The sequence below is a fragment of the Haliotis cracherodii genome, unplaced genomic scaffold (assembly GCF_022045235.1).
Source record: "Haliotis cracherodii isolate W230 unplaced genomic scaffold, xgHalCrac1.p SCAF_1, whole genome shotgun sequence".
Classification (NCBI taxonomy): Eukaryota; Metazoa; Mollusca; class Gastropoda; order Lepetellida; family Haliotidae; genus Haliotis; species Haliotis cracherodii.
Genome location: NW_027266264.1, coordinates 12,219,541 through 12,237,013, shown reverse-complemented (window position 1 = coordinate 12,237,013; position 17,473 = coordinate 12,219,541). Strand labels below are relative to the sequence as shown.

Below are 17,473 nucleotides of genomic sequence, written 5' to 3'. Positions count from 1 at the left end.
GATACATTCCTCGACCAAGGAAGCTGCCTAAAATTTATATACATAAATTTGGTATGTTGCAATAATGGTATTTGAAATTTGGTTTTCCTTCATTTGAACCGATTCGTTCTTGTTTCTCTATGTCTTGGTTGGGAAATTCTTCAATGTGCGATAAACGTTACTTTCACAGGTCTTTTCCTTTGTAAGCGTGTATATATTACCGTCAATTTGTAAAATGTGATTCTCTCAGGCAATTTATAAAATGTGTTAATATTTCAGTCATTTTGACTAAAAAATCTGTCCATATTGATTAAGATGATCAAAAGGGCCTACAAACATCACAACAGATTATTATGTAGGATTAGAAGCCAAACAACATAGAAATGTACTTTTCAACGTAACATTTTCAGTCTCTTGGTGATGACATTAAACATCAAAATGTTTGGAATTCGTTATCATAATAATACAGATGGAAATGTTTTTCAATCACTTAGTAAAATAACTGAATATTTAGACGTTTAATATATTTGAAAATGTTACACATTTTGACAGTAAAAAAATATACACACTATAAAAAAGCAATGCTCAGGTGAAATATTTACTTTGTGTTGCAAGTCAAAATAGTGTAAACGAAAATCACAAAATTACTAAGAAAGTGACTTATCAAAACCTCGTCACCATTACCGACGCTACCCACAAATATACCTACATTTCCTTATTATCTCGAAAACTGTGTTTCATTTTGTTGATCAATGTGACCATACGCCCTTATTACTACCCATAAAAGTGACTGATGCGCTTACGAATTGCGCAGCAGAGGTCGCGAACTAGTCTAGATTTCTGCTATACATCCGGGTACTCACTAGGAAAAAACAATAACAAAGGCAACAACCAGTCCCGGGGAATTGCGTTAGATCAGTGCCCCTTTAACTATAGCTTCCTTGAAACTCTGAGGAACTTCACCTGATGAAAGACTAAGGTTGATAATCTTTGGTATGGCAGGAAGTAGAGTGTCAAGGTGATCAATGACGATCTTTGTTGGAATTGGACCTAGTTGACAGAACATAGGTTTTGAGTCAGTGATCATTTTCCGGATTTCTAGTTCTGAGAACGGTTTCAAATCCTTCAGAGGTTCACCATTGAAACTGTTTTGCATGTCATGTAGCAGCAGGGGACTGTCACGTAAACAATCTGGAATGACGTTTGTGTAACTGTCATGGATGGACTTCTCATCTAGGCTTTGTCGAATCTTTTGTATCTTGTTGACAAAGTAGTTGCTAAAATCACTGGCTATTTTTTTGCTGCTTGCTGATTTTGGCAGAGTCTTTTCCGTCTTCTTGCCCATCAAAGAGAAAGTAAACTTATAGAGATCGCCTGGATGACCCACACTGTCCTTGACTTTCTGTAGGCAGTAGGCTGTTTTAGAGGTTCTTATCTGCTGAGTAACGGCATTTCGTGCCACTTTACAGATCTGTCTATGAACTTCCAATTTTGATTTACGCCGCTGACGTTCAGCAATGTGTCTATGTGCCTTTGCACGTGAAACAATACCAAGGAGCTGCAGGCCTACTGGGACTTGGCTTGTCTACACCTGGTGCATGTAGATCAAGGAGCTGCAGGCCTACTGGGACTTGGCTTGTCTACACCTGGAGCACGTAGATCAAGGAGCTGCAGGCCTACTACACCTGGAGCACGTAGATCAAGGAGCTCCAGGCCTACTGGGACTTGGCTTGTCTACACCTGGTGAACGTAGATCAAGGAGCTACAGGTCTACTGCTACTTGGCTTGTCTACACCTAGTGCACGTAGATCAAGGAGCTACAGGTCTACTGCTACTTGGCTTGTCTACACCTAGTGCACGTAGATCAAGGAGCTCCAGGCCTACTGGGACTTGGCTTGTCTACACCTGGAGCACGTAGATCAAGGAGCTACAGGTCTACTGCTACTTGGCTTGTGTACACCTAGTGCACGTAGATCAAGGAGCTACAGGTCTACTGCTACTTGGCTTGTCTACACCTAGTGCACGTAGATCAAGGAGCTCCAGGCCTACTGGGACTTGGCTTGTCTACACCTGGAGCACGTAGATCAAGGAGCTCCAGGTCTACTGGGACTTGGCTTGTCTACACCTGGAGCACGTAGATCAAGGAGCTACAGGTCTACTGCTACTTGGCTTGTCTACACCTGGTGCATGTAGATCAAGGAGATTGGAGAGAGTGGAGTGGTAAGTCTGTCAAATCTCGTCTAGATCACTGGGTGGATCTATCAGTAGACTAGATTCTTTCAAGTCACATGAAAATGCTGATGCATCCATATTCTTGGTGTTGCGACACCGAACGCTGACTTTGATTCGTGAAGGAGCTTTAAGGGACAGCTCAATGAATACTATATAGGTACCATGTAATAAGGAAGTTGACATCCATAAATTCTCGATCTTACGTTAATTTCCTTTATAAATAACGTCACGTGTTTTTGAGCATGAAGGTAATTAAACACAATTAACAATGTGATGAAGCTGGACGGTGATACAGAGATGAGGAGCTGGACAAATGAAACGGAAACAACCTGACGGATGAGTGTACCATTACCTTCACTCGCAGGTCGTCGTCATGTTTGGACTTGTTATCGTCAGGGAACAGAAGAGTTGCCACTTTCTTCAGCATGCCATCGGTAACTGAGGGTTTCAACCAGGTCGGTATATACAATCGACATTTTCACAATTGCAGGGATGCTAATGACTCATGTTTGTATCATGCAAGTTATCATGGAATATACCATCCAAAGAAAGTAGGGCAAAAAGAAATATAAATGCTATGATCAAGCCAGACACATTCAAGCCAGACGTTTTGAGTGCAGAAACTTGGGAAGTCGCTCATGGTCTCATGCAATGTTTTCAGATGAACAGGATTCACTCAGGACTTTCTGGATATGAGTGGCATTTTGGGGTGAGTCAGTAATGAGTGAGTGAGTTGGATATAACGCCGTTTTTAATAGTATTCCAGATATATCACGGCATGTCAGCTTAATGTGTGAGGAAAGCCTGAAGGGATGCAGTCTCAGACGTTTACCACTTCGGTGAAACCCATGAATATGGGTATGGTGCTGACAAACCTAGAAACATACCTGGATTCAAACCCGCAATCATAGGTTTCTGGTGTGCCCAAGAGATGCAACTCTGCACAGCAAATCGCACCTTAGACGACAAGGCCACCCATGCCCCCGAGTCTGTAATGAGGCATGGATCACGAGGACTGCTAGAATGCCACTGCATACTGTCCATGGAAGGGTCACTGGACAGTACTACTGAGACAACACACTGGCGCCAATAGTTGTGCCGTACAACAGCTATGTAGTTCCCTACTTTCTCACCTACAACAGGTGTGTCGTTCCCTACTGGTCCCTCCCATCTTACCTGTGCTCTTCATCTTTGTCTCTAAATCCTTTCTGACATCACCCTTGTTTTTCTCATTCTCAACGACACTCAATAATGCATCTATCAGCTGAATCATCTCTGTTTTATCATCTGCAGATAATGTTCCAATCTGCAAAAAAATAAAATAATGTAACAGGACACACAACAAGCTATGGTAGTACATAGATATGTTACCATTTAAAATCAATGGCAATACAATCATATTGCTAATAATAAAACTATCTTCCAGTGCTTTAGTTCCCATTTATTTTCACACAACTGTTTGGGTGGCCATTCGTGTTAAAAAATACAAAGTGGAAAGAAAAGACAAAAGTATACATTAATGGTCAAATGTTACAAATAAAGAATGAATGTTACAAATAAAGGTCATTGTTCACTTTCAAATGATGAATACAAAATACCAATGAACAACTCGCAAACAAAAGACGTCATATGTAAAGAAAGAACAATGTGTACAAAAGAACGTCAGTGCACAAAAAGTACACTAAACTGCTAAAGGACATCGTTGACAATAAAGAATGCCAGATGGCACTGCAATTTGTAAAATATTCTGAGTATTATCGGCTTGTTCCGCCGTGTATATGATGAATGCATGCTGAAGTGGTCAATGTATTACGTCATTCCTCATTTTACAAATTGCAACACCATCTGACGTTCTTTATTTAAAAAATTTACAATGTGTGCGCTTATTAAAACCAGGGTGGGGTGGTGCGTGTGTGTGTGTTGCAGGGAGTGCACACCTAACAGTTGGGATCCCACACCAAAAGGTGGTGGGACACCCCAGAACTACATTGTAATAGGCTTTTAGAAATGTCAGCACTAGATTTCTATGGATTAGCCTGTGTTGTCATGGAGGCGTCCATCCAAACTCATCTAGGCTTTGTCGAATCTTTTGTATCTTGTTGACAAAGTAGTTGCTAAAATCACTGGCTATTTTTTTGCTGCTTGCTGATTTTGGCAGAGTCTTTTCCGTCTTCTTGCCCATCAAAGAGAAAGTAAACTTATAGAGATCGCCTGGACGACCCACACTGTCCTTGATTTTCTGTAGGCAGTAGGCTGTTTTAGAGGTTCTTATCTGCTGAGTAACGGCATTTCGTGCCACTTTACAGATCTGTCTATGAACTTCCAATTTTGATTTACGCTGCTGACGTTCAGCAATGTGTCTATGTGCCTTTGCACGTGAAACAATACCAAGGAGCTGCAGGCCTACTGGGACTTGGCTTGTCTACACCTGGTGCATGAAGATCAAGGAGCTACAGGCCTACTGGGACTTGGCTTGTCTACACCTGGTGCATGTAGATCAAGGAGCTACAGGCCTACTGGGACTTGGCTTGTCTACACCTGGTGCATGAAGATCAAGGAGCTACAGGCCTACTGGGACTTGGCTTGTCTACACCTGGTGCATGTAGATCAAGGAGCTGCAGGCCTACTGGGACTTGGCTTGTCTACACCTGGTGCATGTAGATCAAGGAGCTGCAGGCCTACTGGGACTTGGCTTGTCTACACCTGGTGCATGTAGATCAAGGAGCTGCAGGCCTACTACACCTGGAGCACGTAGATCAAGGAGCTACAGGCCTACTGGGACTTGGCTTGTCTACACCTGGTGCATGTAGATCAAGGAGCTGCAGGCCTACTGGGACTTGGCTTGTCTACACCTGGTGCATGTAGATCAAGGAGCTGCAGGCCTACTGGGACTTGGCTTGTCTACACCTGGTGCACGTAGATCAAGGAGCTCCAGGCCTACTGGGACTTGGCTTGTCTACACCTGGTGCATGTAGATCAAGGAGCTCCAGGCCTACTGGGACTTGGCTTGTCTACACCTGGTGCATGTAGATCAAGGAGCTGCAGGCCTACTGGGACTTGGCTTGTCTACACCTGGTGCATGTAGATCAAGGAGCTCCAGGCCTACTGGGACTTGGCTTGTCTACACCTGGTGCATGAAGATCAAGGAGCTACAGGCCTACTGGGACTTGGCTTGTCTACACCTGGTGCATGAAGATCAAGGAGCTGCAGGCCTACTGGGACTTGGCTTGTCTACACCTGGTGCATGTAGATCATGGAGATTGGAGAGAGTGGAGTGGTAAGTCTGACAAATCTCGTCTAGATCACTGGGTGGATCTATCAGTAGACTAGATTCTTTCAAGTCACATGAAAATGCTGATGCATCCATATTCTTGGTGTTGCGACACCGAACGCTGACTTTGATTCGTGAAGGAGCTTTAAGGGACAGCTCAATGAATACTATATAGGTACCATGTAATAAGGAAGTTGACATCCATAAATTCTCGATCTTACGTTAATTTCCTTTATAAATAACATCACATGTTCTTGAGCATGAAGGTAATTAAACACAATTAACAATGTGATGAAGCTGGACGGTGATACAGAGATGAGGAGCTGGACAAATGAAACGGAAACAACCTGACGGATGAGTGTACCATTACCTTCACTCGCAGGTCGTCGTCATGTTTGGACTTGTTATCATCGTCAGGGAACAGAAGAGCTGCCACTTTCTTCAGCATGCCATCGGTAACTGAGGGTTACAACCAGGTCGGTATATACAATCGACATTTTCACAATTGCAGGGATGCTAATGTAATGACTCATGTTTGTATCATGCAAGTTATCATGGAATATACCATCCAAAGAAAGTAGGGCAAAAAGAAATATAAATGCTATGATCGGTCATCAGAAGAAAGATCAGCTTTTGAAAATGACTGCCAGAGATAGACAAGTTCAGATCCAAAACTTACTGCTCCAAACACTCGAGAAATGGCACGTGGACAATGCATTTTCTCATCACATGTTGGTAGGGGGTCATTCTAGTTTTTGACACTTCAGTGAAAGGTCGTCAAATTGCTCTGTATTGATTTTCAATATCCACAGTGAGCTCTCAACTCTTGCTTCAATGAAGTATGTGTGATCAGGTTGGCAATACATCGCAACAACATGATGAATGTCTAAAGACTATTTGGCGTGCCTTAAATTGGTAGAACTCAGCAAGAGGTAGCCGAAATGTTCAATGTGTCTCAGTCTGCGATTTGCATACTTTGGAACAGGTTTCTGCAGACACAAAATGTTAATGATTAGGTCAACAACAAGATCAATTATTAGGAAACCCTGCCTTAGACAAGCCCAAACAAACAATAAAATTGCTGTTCACTTGCACCAGGCCACTGGAGTTCATGTTACTGATGAGATGATTAGAAATCATCTGCTTTTACGTAACCTGCATACTCGGCTACCACACGTTGTACCACTGTTCACAAATCAACACATTCAAGCCAGACGTTTTGAGTGCAGAAACTTGGGAAGTCGCTCATGGTCTCATGCAATGTTTTCAGATGAACAGGATTCACTCAGGACTTTCTGGATATGAGTGGCATTTTGGGGTGAGTCAGTAATGAGTGAGTGAGTTGGATATAACACCGTTTTTAATAGTATTCCAGATATATCACGGCATGTCAGCTTAATGTGTGAGGAAAGCCTGAAGGGATGCAGTCTCAGACGTTTACCACTTCGGTGAAACCCATGAATATGGGTATGGTGCTGACAAACCTAGAAACATACCTGGATTCAAACCCGCAATCATAGGTTTCTGGTGTGCCCAAGAGATGCAACTCTGCACAGCAAATCGCACCTTAGACGACAAGGCCACCCATGCCCCCGAGTCTGTAATGAGGCATGGATCACGAGGACTGCTAGAATGCCACTGCATACTGTCCATGGAAGGGTCACTGGACAGTACTACTGAGACAACACACTGGCGCCAATAGTTGTGCCGTACAACAGCTATGTAGTTCCCTACTTTCTCACCTACAACAGGTGTGTCGTTCCCTACTGGTCCCTCCCATCTTACCTGTGCTCTTCATCTTTGTCTCTAAATCCTTTCTGACATCACCCTTGTTTTTCTCATTCTCAACGACACTCAATAATGCATCTATCAGCTGAATCATCTCTGTTTTATCATCTGCAGATAATGTTCCAATCTGCAAAAAAATAAAATAATGTAACAGGACACACAACAAGCTATGGTAGTACATAGATATGTTACCATTTAAAATCAATGGCAATACAATCATATTGCTAATAATAAAACTATCTTCCAGTGCTTTAGTTCCCATTTATTTTCACACAACTGTTTGGGTGGCCATTCGTGTTAAAAAATACAAAGTGGAAAGAAAAGACAAAAGTATACATTAATGGTCAAATGTTACAAATAAAGAATGAATGTTACAAATAAAGGTCATTGTTCACTTTCAAATGATGAATACAAAATACCAATGAACAACTCGCAAACAAAAGACGTCATATGTAAAGAAAGAACAATGTGTACAAAAGAACGTCAGTGCACAAAAAGTACACTAAACTGCTAAAGGACATCGTTGACAATAAAGAATGCCAGATGGCACTGCAATTTGTAAAATATTCTGAGTATTATCGGCTTGTTCCGCCGTGTATATGATGAATGCATGCTGAAGTGGTCAATGTATTACGTCATTCCTCATTTTACAAATTGCAACACCATCTGACGTTCTTTATTTAAAAAATTTACAATGTGTGCGCTTATTAAAACCAGGGTGGGGTGGTGCGTGTGTGTGTGTTGCAGGGAGTGCACACCTAACAGTTGGGATCCCACACCAAAAGGTGGTGGGACACCCCAGAACTACATTGTAATAGGCTTTTAGAAATGTCAGCACTAGATTTCTATGGATTAGCCTGTGTTGTCATGGAGGCGTCCATCCAAACTCATCTAGGCTTTGTCGAATCTTTTGTATCTTGTTGACAAAGTAGTTGCTAAAATCACTGGCTATTTTTTTGCTGCTTGCTGATTTTGGCAGAGTCTTTTCCGTCTTCTTGCCCATCAAAGAGAAAGTAAACTTATAGAGATCGCCTGGACGACCCACACTGTCCTTGATTTTCTGTAGGCAGTAGGCTGTTTTAGAGGTTCTTATCTGCTGAGTAACGGCATTTCGTGCCACTTTACAGATCTGTCTATGAACTTCCAATTTTGATTTACGCTGCTGACGTTCAGCAATGTGTCTATGTGCCTTTGCACGTGAAACAATACCAAGGAGCTGCAGGCCTACTGGGACTTGGCTTGTCTACACCTGGTGCATGAAGATCAAGGAGCTACAGGCCTACTGGGACTTGGCTTGTCTACACCTGGTGCATGTAGATCAAGGAGCTACAGGCCTACTGGGACTTGGCTTGTCTACACCTGGTGCATGAAGATCAAGGAGCTACAGGCCTACTGGGACTTGGCTTGTCTACACCTGGTGCATGTAGATCAAGGAGCTGCAGGCCTACTGGGACTTGGCTTGTCTACACCTGGTGCATGTAGATCAAGGAGCTGCAGGCCTACTGGGACTTGGCTTGTCTACACCTGGTGCATGTAGATCAAGGAGCTGCAGGCCTACTACACCTGGAGCACGTAGATCAAGGAGCTACAGGCCTACTGGGACTTGGCTTGTCTACACCTGGTGCATGTAGATCAAGGAGCTGCAGGCCTACTGGGACTTGGCTTGTCTACACCTGGTGCATGTAGATCAAGGAGCTGCAGGCCTACTGGGACTTGGCTTGTCTACACCTGGTGCACGTAGATCAAGGAGCTCCAGGCCTACTGGGACTTGGCTTGTCTACACCTGGTGCATGTAGATCAAGGAGCTCCAGGCCTACTGGGACTTGGCTTGTCTACACCTGGTGCATGTAGATCAAGGAGCTGCAGGCCTACTGGGACTTGGCTTGTCTACACCTGGTGCATGTAGATCAAGGAGCTGCAGGCCTACTGGGACTTGGCTTGTCTACACCTGGTGCATGAAGATCAAGGAGCTACAGGCCTACTGGGACTTGGCTTGTCTACACCTGGTGCATGAAGATCAAGGAGCTGCAGGCCTACTGGGACTTGGCTTGTCTACACCTGGTGCATGTAGATCAAGGAGCTGCAGGCCTACTGGGACTTGGCTTGTCTACACCTGGTGCATGTAGATCAAGGAGCTGCAGGCCTACTGGGACTTGGCTTGTCTACACCTGGTGCATGAAGATCAAGGAGCTACAGGCCTACTGGGACTTGGCTTGTCTACACCTGGTGCATGTAGATCAAGTAGCTGCAGGCCTACTGGGACTTGGCTTGTCTACACCTGGTGCATGTAGATCATGGAGATTGGAGAGAGTGGAGTGGTAAGTCTGACAAATCTCGTCTAGATCACTGGGTGGATCTATCAGTAGACTAGATTCTTTCAAGTCACATGAAAATGCTGATGCATCCATATTCTTGGTGTTGCGACACCGAACGCTGACTTTGATTCGTGAAGGAGCTTTAAGGGACAGCTCAATGAATACTATATAGGTACCATGTAATAAGGAAGTTGACATCCATAAATTCTCGATCTTACGTTAATTTCCTTTATAAATAACATCACATGTTCTTGAGCATGAAGGTAATTAAACACAATTAACAATGTGATGAAGCTGGACGGTGATACAGAGATGAGGAGCTGGACAAATGAAACGGAAACAACCTGACGGATGAGTGTACCATTACCTTCACTCGCAGGTCGTCGTCATGTTTGGACTTGTTATCATCGTCAGGGAACAGAAGAGCTGCCACTTTCTTCAGCATGCCATCGGTAACTGAGGGTTACAACCAGGTCGGTATATACAATCGACATTTTCACAATTGCAGGGATGCTAATGTAATGACTCATGTTTGTATCATGCAAGTTATCATGGAATATACCATCCAAAGAAAGTAGGGCAAAAAGAAATATAAATGCTATGATCGGTCATCAGAAGAAAGATCAGCTTTTGAAAATGACTGCCAGAGATAGACAAGTTCAGATCCAAAACTTACTGCTCTCAACTCTTGCTTCAATGAAGTATGTGTGATCAGGTTGGCAATACATCGCAACAACATGATGAATGTCTAAAGACTAGTTGGCGTGCCTTAAATTGGTAGAACTCAGCAAGAGGTAGCCGAAATGTTCAATGTGTCTCAGTCTGCGATTTGCATACTTTGGAACAGGTTTCTGCAGACACAAAATGTTAATGATTAGGTCAACAACAAGATCAATTATTAGGAAACCCTGCCTTAGACAAGCCCAAACAAACAATAAAATTGCTGTTCACTTGCACCAGGCCACTGGAGTTCATGTTACTGATGAGATGATTAGAAATCATCTGCTTTTACGTAACCTGCATACTCGGCTACCACACGTTGTACCACTGTTCACAAATCAACACATTCAAGCCAGACGTTTTGAGTGCAGAAACTTGGGAAGTCGCTCATGGTCTCATGCAATGTTTTCAGATGAACAGGATTCACTCAGGACTTTCTGGATATGAGTGGCATTTTGGGGTGAGTCAGTAATGAGTGAGTGAGTTGGATATAACACCGTTTTTAATAGTATTCCAGATATATCACGGCATGTCAGCTTAATGTGTGAGGAAAGCCTGAAGGGATGCAGTCTCAGACGTTTACCACTTCGGTGAAACCCATGAATATGGGTATGGTGCTGACAAACCTAGAAACATACCTGGATTCAAACCCGCAATCATAGGTTTCTGGTGTGCCCAAGAGATGCAACTCTGCACAGCAAATCGCACCTTAGACGACAAGGCCACCCATGCCCCCGAGTCTGTAATGAGGCATGGATCACGAGGACTGCTAGAATGCCACTGCATACTGTCCATGGAAGGGTCACTGGACAGTACTACTGAGACAACACACTGGCGCCAATAGTTGTGCCGTACAACAGCTATGTAGTTCCCTACTTTCTCACCTACAACAGGTGTGTCGTTCCCTACTGGTCCCTCCCATCTTACCTGTGCTCTTCATCTTTGTCTCTAAATCCTTTCTGATATCAGCGACACTCAATAATGTATCTATCAGCTGAATCATCTCTGTTTTATCATCTGCAGATAATATTCCAATCTGCAAAAAAATAAAATAATGTAACAGGACACACAACAAGCTATGGTAGTACATAGATATGTTACCATTTAAAATCAATGGCAATACAATCATATTGCTAATAATAAAACAATCTTCCAGTGCTTTAGTTCCCATTTATTTTCACACAACTGTTTGGGTGGCCATTCGGGTTAAAAAATACAAAGTGGAAAGAAAAGACAAAAGTATACATTAATGGTCAAATGTTACAAATAAAGAATGAATGTTACAAATAAAGGTCATTGTTCACTTACAAATGATGAATACAAAATACCAATGAACAACTCGCAAACAAAAGACGTCATATGTAAAGAAAGAACAATGTGTTCAAAAGAACGTCAGTGCACAAAAAGTACACTAAACTGCTAAAGGACATCGTTGACAATAAAGAATGCCAGATGGCACTGCAATTTGTAAAATATTCTGAGTATTATCGGCTTGTTCCGCCGTGTATATGTTGAATGCATGCTGAAGTGGTCAATGTATTACGTCATTCCTCATTTTACAAATTGCAACACCATCTGACGTTCTTTATTTAAAAAATTTACAATGTGTGCGCTTATTAAAACCAGGGTGGGGTGGTGCGTGTGTGTGTGTTGCAGGGAGTGCACACCTAACAGTTGGGATCCCACACCAAAAGGTGGTGGGACACCCCAGAACTACATTGTAATAGGCTTTTAGAAATGTCAGCACTAGATTTCTATGGATTAGCCTGTGTTGTCATGGAGGCGTCCATCCAAACTCATCTAGGCTTTGTCGAATCTTTTGTATCTTGTTGACAAAGTAGTTGCTAAAATCACTGGCTATTTTTTTGCTGCTTGCTGATTTTGGCAGAGTCTTTTCCGTCTTCTTGCCCATCAAAGAGAAAGTAAACTTATAGAGATCACCTGGACGACCCACACTGTCCTTGATTTTCTGTAGGCAGTAGGCTGTTTTAGAGGTTCTTATCTGCTGAGTAACAGCATTTCGTGCCACTTTACAGATCTGTCTATGAACTTCCAACTTTGATTTACGCCGCTGACGTTCAGCAATGTGTCTATGTGCCTTTGCACGTGAAACAATACCAAGGAGCTGCAGGCCTACTGGGACTTGGCTTGTCTATACCTGGTGCATGAAGATCAAGGAGCTGCAGGCCTACTGGGACTTGGCTTGTCTACACCTGGTGCATGTAGATCAAGGAGCTGCAGGCCTACTGGGACTTGGCTTGTCTACACCTGGTGCATGAAGATCAAGGAGCTGCAGGCCTACTGGGACTTGGCTTGTCTACACCTGGTGCATGAAGATCAAGGAGCTGCAGGCCTACTGGGACTTGGCTTGTCTACACCTGGTGCATGTAGATCAAGGAGCTACAGGCCTACTGGGACTTGGCTTGTCTACACCTGGTGCATGTAGATCAAGGAGCTCCAGGCCTACTGGGACTTGGCTTGTCTACACCTGGTGCATGTAGATCAAGGAGCTACAGGCCTACTGGGACTTGGCTTGTCTACACCTGGTGCATGTAGATCAAGGAGCTCCAGGCCTACTGGGACTTGGCTTGTCTACACCTGGTGCATGTAGATCAAGGAGCTGCAGGCCTACTACACCTGGAGCACGTAGATCAAGGAGCTACAGGCCTACTGGGACTTGGCTTGTCTACACCTGGTGCATGAAGATCAAGGAGCTGCAGGCCTACTGGGACTTGGCTTGTCTACACCTGGTGCATGTAGATCAAGGAGCTGCAGGCCTACTACACCTGGAGCACGTAGATCAAGGAGCTACAGGCCTACTGGGACTTGGCTTGTCTACACCTGGTGCATGAAGATCAAGGAGCTGCAGGCCTACTGGGACTTGGCTTGTCTACACCTGGTGCATGTAGATCAAGGAGCTGCAGGCCTACTACACCTGGTACATGAAGATCAAGGAGCTACAGGCCTACTGGGTCTTGGCTTGTCTACACCTGGTGCATGAAGATCAAGGAGCTCCAGGCCTACTGGGACTTGGCTTGTCTACACCTGGTGCATGTAGATCAAGGAGCTGCAGGCCTACTACACCTGGAGCACGTAGATCAAGGAGCTACAGGCCTACTGGGTCTTGGCTTGTCTACACCTGGTGCATGAAGATCAAGGAGCTCCAGGCCTACTGGGACTTGGCTTGTCTACACCTGGTGCATGTAGATCAAGGAGCTGCAGGCCTACTACACCTGGAGCACGTAGATCAAGGAGCTACAGGCCTACTGGGACTTGGCTTGTCTACACCTGGTGCATGTAGATCAAGGAGCTGCAGGCCTACTGGGACTTGGCTTGTCTACACCTGGTGCACGTAGATCAAGGAGCTGCAGGCCTACTGGGACTTGGCTTGTCTACACCTGGAGCACGTAGATCAAGGAGCTACAGGTCTACTGCTACTTGGCTTGTGTACACCTAGTGCACGTAGATCAAGGAGCTACAGGTCTACTGCTACTTGGCTTGTCTACACCTAGTGCACGTAGATCAAGGAGCTCCAGGCCTACTGGGACTTGGCTTGTCTACACCTGGAGCACGTAGATCAAGGAGCTCCAGGTCTACTGGGACTTGGCTTGTCTACACCTGGAGCACGTAGATCAAGGAGCTACAGGTCTACTGCTACTTGGCTTGTCTACACCTGGTGCATGTAGATCAAGGAGATTGGAGAGAGTGGAGTGGTAAGTCTGTCAAATCTCGTCTAGATCACTGGGTGGATCTATCAGTAGACTAGATTCTTTCAAGTCACATGAAAATGCTGATGCATCCATATTCTTGGTGTTGCGACACCGAACGCTGACTTTGATTCGTGAAGGAGCTTTAAGGGACAGCTCAATGAATACTATATAGGTACCATGTAATAAGGAAGTTGACATCCATAAATTCTCGATCTTACGTTAATTTCCTTTATAAATAACGTCACGTGTTTTTGAGCATGAAGGTAATTAAACACAATTAACAATGTGATGAAGCTGGACGGTGATACAGAGATGAGGAGCTGGACAAATGAAACGGAAACAACCTGACGGATGAGTGTACCATTACCTTCACTCGCAGGTCGTCGTCATGTTTGGACTTGTTATCGTCAGGGAACAGAAGAGTTGCCACTTTCTTCAGCATGCCATCGGTAACTGAGGGTTTCAACCAGGTCGGTATATACAATCGACATTTTCACAATTGCAGGGATGCTAATGACTCATGTTTGTATCATGCAAGTTATCATGGAATATACCATCCAAAGAAAGTAGGGCAAAAAGAAATATAAATGCTATGATCAAGCCAGACACATTCAAGCCAGACGTTTTGAGTGCAGAAACTTGGGAAGTCGCTCATGGTCTCATGCAATGTTTTCAGATGAACAGGATTCACTCAGGACTTTCTGGATATGAGTGGCATTTTGGGGTGAGTCAGTAATGAGTGAGTGAGTTGGATATAACGCCGTTTTTAATAGTATTCCAGATATATCACGGCATGTCAGCTTAATGTGTGAGGAAAGCCTGAAGGGATGCAGTCTCAGACGTTTACCACTTCGGTGAAACCCATGAATATGGGTATGGTGCTGACAAACCTAGAAACATACCTGGATTCAAACCCGCAATCATAGGTTTCTGGTGTGCCCAAGAGATGCAACTCTGCACAGCAAATCGCACCTTAGACGACAAGGCCACCCATGCCCCCGAGTCTGTAATGAGGCATGGATCACGAGGACTGCTAGAATGCCACTGCATACTGTCCATGGAAGGGTCACTGGACAGTACTACTGAGACAACACACTGGCGCCAATAGTTGTGCCGTACAACAGCTATGTAGTTCCCTACTTTCTCACCTACAACAGGTGTGTCGTTCCCTACTGGTCCCTCCCATCTTACCTGTGCTCTTCATCTTTGTCTCTAAATCCTTTCTGACATCATCCATGTTTTTCTCATTCTCAGCGACACTCAATAATGCATCTATCAGCTGAATCATCTCTGTTTTATCATCTGCAGATAATGTTCCAATCTGCAAAAAAATAAAATAATGTAACAGGACACACAACAAGCTATGGTAGTACATAGATATGTTACCATTTAAAATCAATGGCAATACAATCATATTGCTAATAATAAAACAATCTTCCAGTGCTTTAGTTCCCATTTATTTTCACACAACTGTTTGGGTGGCCATTCGGGTTAAAAAATACAAAGTGGAAAGAAAAGACAAAAGTATACATTAATGGTCAAATGTTACAAATAAAGAATGAATGTTACAAATAAAGGTCATTGTTCACTTTCAAATGATGAATACAAAATACAAATGAACAACTCGCAAACAAAAGACGTCATATGTAAAGAAAGAACAATGTGTACGAAAGAAGTGCACAAAAAGTACACTAAACTGCTAAAAGACATCGTTGACAATAAAGAATGCTAGATGGCACTGCAATTTGTGAAATATTCCGAGTATAATCGGCTTGCTCCGCTGTGTATATGATGAATGCATGCTGAAGTGCTCAATGTATTACATCATTCCTCATTTTACAAATTGCAGCACCATCTGACGTTCTTTATTGTAATACGCTCCTTGCCATTTAAAAAAAATTCGAATGAATGCGCTTATTAAAACCAGGGTGGGGTGGTGCGTGTGTGTGTTGCAGGGAGTGCACACCTAAGTCGACAAGGATGGCAATAACAGTTACAACCCAGAACTACATTGTAACAGTGTTGTTGTTGTGCGTCCATCCAAACTGTAGAATCTAGTTGCAGCAGCTGGCGCCTTCCTTTCCTCTTTCTCGACAGTGATGTAGGTGTCATGGTTATTACCTCCCTTGACAGGTATATATATATATATATATACATATTCTGTTTAAAATAAACAGTTACGCTCTTCAGTTCCCTCACAATTTAATTTTGGCTCTAAAAATCTTCTGTGAAATTACCAGACTGAGGAAGCTGTACTGTGTGTTTCTCCTGTGACTCCATCATACATGGATGCCATGACGGCCATATTGCAACTGGATTCAAACCTCTTGAAATTCAGGGGTCATCAAAGGCGGTAACAAGTGTGTGAAGTTTCAGCAGCATTGTTGCTGTGGTTTCTGAAGGAATTATATGTTTTATTAACCAATGTTAAATACCGTAGGCAACCAGATACAATACTTACAAGCTCACTTTGCCCATAACTGTCTTTCATGTGCTTGACACTTTCAAACTCATCTCCGACATAGATGGCGCTGAAGAGACGGATGATCTGGTAGATGTCGTCTTGTTCCCCTCGCAGGTCATAAGATTCCCCACGCAGGGGATTAGCCTTCCCAAAGTCCAGCACCTTCAGGGACAGCTTGTGGTCAGTCTCCTGCACCATAACGTTTCCTCCTGTCACAACACAGCCAGCTAACTGTTAGCACCAGTGGTCCCCTTACTGTCTTACGTACATCAAAAGCTGTTAGTACCAGTGATTCCCTTACTGTCTTTTACCTATACAATGTCCGGACAAATTTAAGAATGTCCGGACAGAAAAATTTAAATGTCCGGTAAGCAATATTTTAACCGGACATTTGAGATTCCCAATTGGACATGTCCGGCGCATATGACGGTTTCCGGACCCCTGCTATACATCATAAGCTGTTAGCACCAGAGGTCCCCTTATTGTCTTTTACCTATACATCACAAGCTGTTAGCACAAGTGGTACCTGCAAGTAGTGCCTACATTTGACGGATTTGGTACAAGGAAACCCTTTGAGGATTCGAACATGGACGTTTGTGCGCAGTGTTACTTAGAGCCTGCCATTGCTGCTTTGCAGCTATATTTTATATATTTTTATTACATTAATATACTAATACAGTATCAGGGATGTGGCTGTTTTTTTAAAAAATAGAGGAAAAGTCTAGGGGGGTCAGAAATCTTTTAAACATTTGATTGTATTTGAAACAATTTCGTGCAGTTTGGACAACATTCACACCAAGAAATGTAGTAAGTCAATGGCAAAAGTCAATAAGTCAAATAAACAAAGATGGTGGATGGAGTAAAATTTCGAAGCTAAATCAGTACTTCAAATAAAAGAGTATACTTGACATTTTGATACAACATACTGCAAATTCCCTCTCTCTTTGATCCCCTAAGATAGAACCCAAAATGTGCCTCTCCGCCAGGGAGAGCA

The 17,473-nt window shown here is 43.4% G+C and overlaps 1 protein-coding gene across 4 annotated transcripts in view; it reads right to left on the bottom strand.

Moving 5' to 3' along the window:
* Positions 1-17,473, bottom strand: part of LOC139472744 (titin homolog) — a 76,382-nt gene that overhangs the window by 31,737 nt on the left and 27,172 nt on the right. For all 4 annotated transcript variants that reach the window (XM_071255215.1, XM_071255222.1, XM_071255228.1 and 1 more), the window contains 9 exons: positions 16,477-16,688; positions 15,207-15,336; positions 14,383-14,468; positions 11,233-11,341; positions 9,953-10,041; positions 7,268-7,397; positions 5,853-5,941; positions 3,388-3,517; positions 2,564-2,649 (listed from right to left, as the gene is read on the bottom strand). In XM_071255215.1, coding sequence (XP_071111316.1) covers positions 2,564-2,649; positions 3,388-3,517; positions 5,853-5,941; positions 7,268-7,397; positions 9,953-10,041; positions 11,233-11,341; positions 14,383-14,468; positions 15,207-15,336; positions 16,477-16,688 — 1,061 coding nt within the window. The remainder of the gene's footprint in view (positions 1-2,563; positions 2,650-3,387; positions 3,518-5,852; positions 5,942-7,267; positions 7,398-9,952; positions 10,042-11,232; positions 11,342-14,382; positions 14,469-15,206; positions 15,337-16,476; positions 16,689-17,473) is intronic.